Source organism: Halyomorpha halys, unplaced genomic scaffold (genome assembly GCF_000696795.3).
Source record: "Halyomorpha halys isolate HHAL.00 unplaced genomic scaffold, Hhal_1.1 Scaffold865.1, whole genome shotgun sequence".
NCBI classification, from domain to species: Eukaryota; Metazoa; Arthropoda; class Insecta; order Hemiptera; family Pentatomidae; genus Halyomorpha; species Halyomorpha halys.
Genome location: NW_027110332.1, coordinates 340,620 through 347,379, shown reverse-complemented (window position 1 = coordinate 347,379; position 6,760 = coordinate 340,620). Strand labels below are relative to the sequence as shown.

At 30.4% G+C, this 6,760-nt stretch overlaps 1 protein-coding gene across 1 annotated transcript in view; it reads left to right on the top strand.

The window, feature by feature from the left end:
• Nucleotides 1–653: 653 nt before the first annotated feature.
• Nucleotides 654–6,760, top strand: part of LOC106686722 (trehalase) — a 20,596-nt gene continuing 14,489 nt past the window's right edge. The window contains exons 1-4 of the mRNA XM_014430177.2: nt 654–882; nt 3,559–3,664; nt 3,762–3,872; nt 5,486–5,661. Of these exons, the coding sequence (XP_014285663.1) occupies nt 713–882; nt 3,559–3,664; nt 3,762–3,872; nt 5,486–5,661 (563 nt within the window). The 5' untranslated portion in view covers nt 654–712. The remainder of the gene's footprint in view (nt 883–3,558; nt 3,665–3,761; nt 3,873–5,485; nt 5,662–6,760) is intronic.

Here is a 6,760-nt window from a genome sequence, read left to right as displayed (position 1 = left end):
AAATTATATATATGAGTTACAGCCTTAGTCAGCTGTTACTTCTATGTCAGCTGACTGAGGAGATCAGCTGATCGCATGTATATAAAGAGATGTACCGAGCCCAATAAAGATAGTATGTTACAGCAGTTCACACGTGTTACATCTTATTCCTTCTTCTCTTTTTTGACATTTGACTTTCGCCGATACTTAACTTATGTATATATCAATACATAGAACTACTATTTTGATATATTTAAAAAATATAGGTAGCATGTATATGGATTTTATTTGAGATATTTAAATCCCTCATTCACACGCAGTGCTGTGGTACACACTTAATATCCAGTGTCAAGACTGCTCGATTAACTCTCCCGTTGAATAATCTTACAAAAAGTAAGTATAGATATAGATGGGTCCAACTGTTGGGTAAACAACTCCAAATTAACTTGCATCAGCTTAATTTGTGCGTTGGCAAGCCAATTTTCTTAATACTCTGTCTTCCATATAAAGGTTTTAACAGTTTTTATTAACTGCTGAATAAAACAACTTTCTTATATTGACAATATTTATAATATTTTACATTACGATATTCTAATATCGGAAAAGTTCTCCAAATTTTATATCGTAAATTATTGAGTAAATTCTGTTTTTAATGTTGTACATATGGTGTAGAATTTAGATTCTATAGTAATTCATATTTTTAATTAAGAAACTGATTTATCTTTATTCAAAAATGTCTCTAGGTTTGTGGAAACATAGTAAAAGCATAAGGATATGTTTAGGTACATATTGGAAGGTTCAATATCAGTTAAATAATGGCATGTGCAACAGTAAAAAGAGTCAAAGCAACCGAATTTTCAAACTTTTCCAAATGCCTGCGAGAAAAGAAGACGTGATTAAACAGTAAGTGTTTATTAAAATTCATGATTGCTTCTAATCTAAATGAAAAGAATTTGAGGACCTTAAGGGACCACTAAACAGTGAGTCGAAATGACAATAAAACCAAACCGAAAGAGACCTTGCACAAGATTCTTACTGTTCAGTAGTGCTATCAGTCCAGATATCTTCGTGATACAAGGCTCTCACGTCAGTCTGGATTTGGAATGATGACTGACTGGATAGCAGTCCCTTTCCAATAATTAAAAAAATGTATATATATCGCTAATTTGCTTTAGTAGTGGCACAGCTGACAAAAAAACTTTCTTTTTATTTATTACTTGACGTATTCCATAAATCGTACTGTAGAATAGGGATACTTTGCTTCAACTCTACTATTTTATGTGTAGTCTTTAGCGGGAAACAACAAAGAAAGTAACCCCAATGTACAATACTATATTTGGAATACTTCTAATTCAAAAATATCAAAACATATATTTTTCAAGCAATCAGCGCGATATGTATACAAAAAACCATGAGACCAATTATCTTCATATATTTATTATTTATATACTTTAAATTATAATAATAGTAATGACAATAATAGTTTAGTTATTCTGGGAGGAGCCCCTTTAGAATAATACAAAAATAAAGACATATGTGGGCTGAGGAGCCTCACAGATACTTACTTTTAGTACACAGTAAGTTACTTTCTAACTTTAATCAGTTAGTAATAAAAAAAAAGAAAAGAAAAATACATGATGTAAAAATAATTAAGAACGATATACAAAATTTACAATTTTATGGGGTCTGAATGGATAAGAAAGGATTGAACAGGCGGTATTCCAAGGTAGGGAGGTTATTGGAGCGACAGATGTTGGAAGGGATGAAGTTCCATAGGGATGAGGATCGGGTAATGAACGATCTATCGAAAGCAGCGGTTCGGAGGGCCCTTGTGTACCTGAAGACCGGGAACGGGTATTGCGGGAACGAACAGAGGATTATCATGTAAAATTTATGGGATTATCGTGTAGGAACAGATTTGGAATATTAGGAACAGTTTTAAGGAGGTGATTGGAGCCTATTAAGATTGCCTTCGTCTTCTCTGCATTCAGCTTCAACTAGTTAGTTCTCGCCTATTCACATATCTCATTCAAATCTGTTTTGAAGTTTTTCTGTGGTTGATAATAATATATTAATATAATAATATATGATAATGTGTTAATATCTTATATACATATATTTATTATTTATATGCTATATTTATAGTTCATATATTGATATTTATTATTATATTAATATATAATTAATTAAAATTCGCTACAATACATCATTAGGTTGACGTGAGAAAATCTTTACTGAAGGAGATGGATTAAGAAATAATGATAATCTTTATTTATTCTGGGATTGATCCCTTTAGAATAACGTACAGGCGTTAGAATTAGGTTTTAGAGCCTTAGAGTGAAATACAAAATAAGAATGAAATTATAAAACATAATAAAATAATGTATTTGAAAAGATTAAAATGAACAGCAATAATTAACAGAATATATAAAATAAGAATAGAACAAAGAAAGTAAAACCATATTTCATATCACAAAACATAAGATGACTAACACTTCTGATATTAAATAATAGAAAACAAAAATGATAAAAATCAAATGTAATTAAACTAAAAATGGAAAGGTACAATTTCTGCTAATATACATATTTACAAGAATAAACTAAATTCTGAAACATTAAGAACAGAAAGTATGTAAACTTTGTTTGAAACATTGAATTGTTATTCTTCCAGAATTGGGTGGACAGAAGGTGGTCGAAGATACGGGATTTGAAGGTTGGAAGGCATTAGAGCTACGAACGAAGGAGGGAATAGAATTCCATAGGGATGAGGAAAGATCTACCAAAGGTTGCGGTTCGATGGGCAGTTACAAGTCTGAAGGCCGTGAGCGGGTATTGCGGGATTGCACTGAGGATTTTAAATTGAAGGATATCAGAGATGTACGATGGACGGCGGAATTGGATAACTTTGTAGAGGAAGGAAGCAAGAAACTATTTACGACGGAAGGGGGGTAACGCCACTTCAATTCTTCATAAAATAGGGTGACAGAGGCGTCCCTGGGGACCCCAAAGATGAATCGTTCAAAGCAATTAATTAACCTTTTTAAATAATCAAAGGTATTTTATAATTTGGGTTATTAAACGAAAAAAAAAAGTTTGGTAACTTAATTTACTAGGCTATTTTTTTTTCGAATGTTGACGACCAAACCTCATAACTTTTTTAACTGTGTGCGTATATATAAAGCCAGAAGTAAATATGATACTTATTATTTCGCGGTTGAATTTAAACATTTAACTACTTATTTATAATCTTTAAATTTCTTTCTTGAGACTGGTAATTGTTTACTAAATAATTCAAAAACACTATCCAAAATTATAGTCTCAAAACATTTATTTCATTCACACGTCCAACGTTTCGGCCTATTCGGCCATCTTCAGGGACAATCTGTCTCATAGTAATTTGAGATTGTCCCTGAAGATGGCCGAATTGGCCGAAACGTTGGACGTGTGAATGAAATAAATGTTTTGAGACTATAATTTTGGATAGTGTTTTTGAATTATTTAGTAAACATTTAACTACTATTAATTACATTCTTATTACATTAACTATTATTGATTACATTTATTTTGTGTAATTTGTAGAGATGTGTACTGTACGGGTCCTCTTTTAAAAGCAGTTCAGATGGCTCACATCTTTGCTACTTCCAAGACATTTGTTGATAAAAAAATGAAATTTAGCATTGCAGATGTAAACACACAGTAATTCATGCAATATATCTTCTTTCTTCATCATAAACAAATATATCCTGTTACTATTCTCATAGTTACAACTTGTATTTCTTTAGGTCTTGTCAAATTTTTATAATTTGAAAAAAAATTATGGCGGTAGAAGTCCAGCACATGAAGCGTTAAGGTTGTTCATTGAAGAAAATTTCGAAGATGCCAACGAACTGGAGGTAATTTTATTTTATTTCCATTTTTCTTTTTTTCTTGGGAATGAATTATTCTTGATTTTTTTTTCTACTTCTAATTCCAACCGTTTTTCCTTTAGACGTGTCTCTTAATAATTATTCTTTTGACACTCTGCCGATGTTCTTTAGCTGATCTCCAAATAGCACATCAATTTATTACATGCAACTAATAACTCCTTAATTTGGGCCGCCCATAGCTCAGTGGTTAAGACACAGTCTTACCAACCTGATGTCGATTGCCGGTGCCGGTTCGAATCCGGCCTGGGACGCTGACTTTTTTCATTGAGTGGCGGTCCCACAAAATGAAGAACTTTGATCCCCAACCATGGGTTAGGCAGTATAGGATTTTTTTTCGGCCAAGACTCCCATTAGAGAATGGGAGTCGGCCGAAAAAAAAAAACTTAATATAAATTAATTAAATTATTTACTTTGTTTCAAATTATTTTGCTCTGTTCTTTCTGAGGATTCAGGAATAAAGCGGGGTAAAAAATACATTAGTTATAAACTAATATAAATACATAAACCTTAATTTTAACAAAAAACAATATAAGTAAAATTTATATTTGATGTATTTACAATTTTATAAATGTCTTCCACCTGTTGGATTAATTAATAGACTTCTTACCTGATTTTTCCTATTTTATCTTCCATAAATTCATAGACTGGTAGACACTAGAAGAAATATTAATTATAGTAACATATTTAATCTAGTGTGAATATTAAATAATAATAACTAAGTTAATATAAATTATTTAAATATAGAATTTATTCTTATACTATACTATTTATTATTAGAGTGAGTACGCTTCACTTTAGGAACAGTCAATTAATATGTTAAAAGTTATGAATTACACTTTATAACTTTTATAAAGTTATATTGTGGATGCAAAAACCAATTTAAAAATACATTGAACATGGAGACGTTGACGGGTGAGAAGCTTCCACTACCTCCCCCTCTTACCCACAACTAATAGTACAAGAGCCCAAGAGGAGAAAAAAGGCAGTTATCTCACCCCACCCCAATTTTTGATTACTTTAATGTAAACTATGTATAATTAATAGTCAAAATTGATGAGTCTGCCAAGTATAGGTAGGGGGAATAATAAATGGCGGCTGTTTCAAAGCGATAAAAAAAAACTAATTTTTAGTTAGTAAATTTATTTTGAAAAACTCATATCTCAGAAACCATTTGACGTACAGATGTCTATTAGCACTCAAATTAAAGCTAGTTTAATGAGCTATAATGTAGTTTATGATGTTTATGACATGGTATTAATATTAATATTAATTATGACATAGTATTTATGATATTGTGTTAAATGTAACAAGTTTAACAAGCTAAATGTTAGGATTGTGAGAAGCCTAATTTAAAGACTTTTATTTAATTTACAAAAAATGAGGCATAAAGCTGATCATAAATGAACTTGAATTTATAATTGAACTACTATAATTACTATTGTATTTGATTAACTTTACATCTATCACAAATTTTTCTCTGTTATCGAACTGTTATGTTCATCAATGTATATACCAATATATTATCTATATAGAACTGTTCATATAATAATTTATTTAATATTAATTATTTATGGTTTTAGTTGTGGTTACCTCCTGATTGGCACCCTAATCCTCAAATAATGTCAACGATCAAAGACCAGAGGCTCCAGTCATGGGCTATAGAACTGAACGAAGTTTGGAAAGTACTGGGGCGAAGAATGAGTGACGATGTGAAGCTGAACCCCCAAGCGTTTTCATCTGTTCCGCTTCCTAACAGGTCATAATCAGCGTTCGATTTCATAGATCTTTTTTCCCCTTTCTGGCGCACTACTGTTGCTTACCGTTCCACTAAAAGTCGTTTCAAAATATTTCTACATCAAATAAATGAAGAAGATGGTCTGGGTTGCGATAAAAAAAAGAACAAAAATAGTTAAAAACTATTTTCCGACGTTTCACCCCACTTTGTAGAGCTTCGTCAGGGCTAAAAAAATACAATTACAATTATCAATGTAGATAAAATATTATTGTCATGATCTATACAAAAACAGTTGTCATCATTATCTAATTATTCTGTATTTTTAGGTTTACACATTTTTATTTATTACTCTTTATTTACTTATTTTACAATTACTTTATTATTTCTATATGGGATTCATTTTATTATCCTAACAATATTTTCTATCAGTACAAGTTAATATAAGTTATGTATTTTATCATTTAATATTTATTTAGTTTTTCCTAAATTAGAAAATTCTTATAGATATTATAACTATCATATTTTTATATCTCTTTCTATTATTACTTTTCGTTTTTCATTTGTCATCATACTTTTATATCTTTCCTGTAATACGGGACGTATAAATAGAAATAAAACCGTTGACGGCCACCTCCCCTCCACTCCTGTACGCTTCCGATTTTTTGTCAAAGCCTCTTGAACAGGTGGGTGGTCCTGATTTGCTTCTTTACTCATTTATTATTGATTTTATTTTTATTTATCCTTTCTCGACCTTTATTTAATCTCAACTTACTTCTTTATTTTCCCTCTTTTAGTGTGTTAAATTTTGTTTTCTAAAATCTACTTTTCTGTTATTGCATTAGTATAGTTTGCGTAACTTTTCTGTATACTTATCATTGTTTATTTTATATTAACACTATTTTATTTCTTCTTTTCTTTTATTTGTATATAATTTTCATTTCACTTATTTTTATATAATTTTAACCCTACCTTAATTTGCCTCTTTGTATCTTATTATGTTACTGTCAAAATGTTTTTAGTTGTTTTTGTATCTATTTAACCCTGATGAAGCTCTACCAAGTGGGGCGAAACGTCAGCAAATAAATAGTTGTTAACTATATATTTTTTTTTTACCATAACT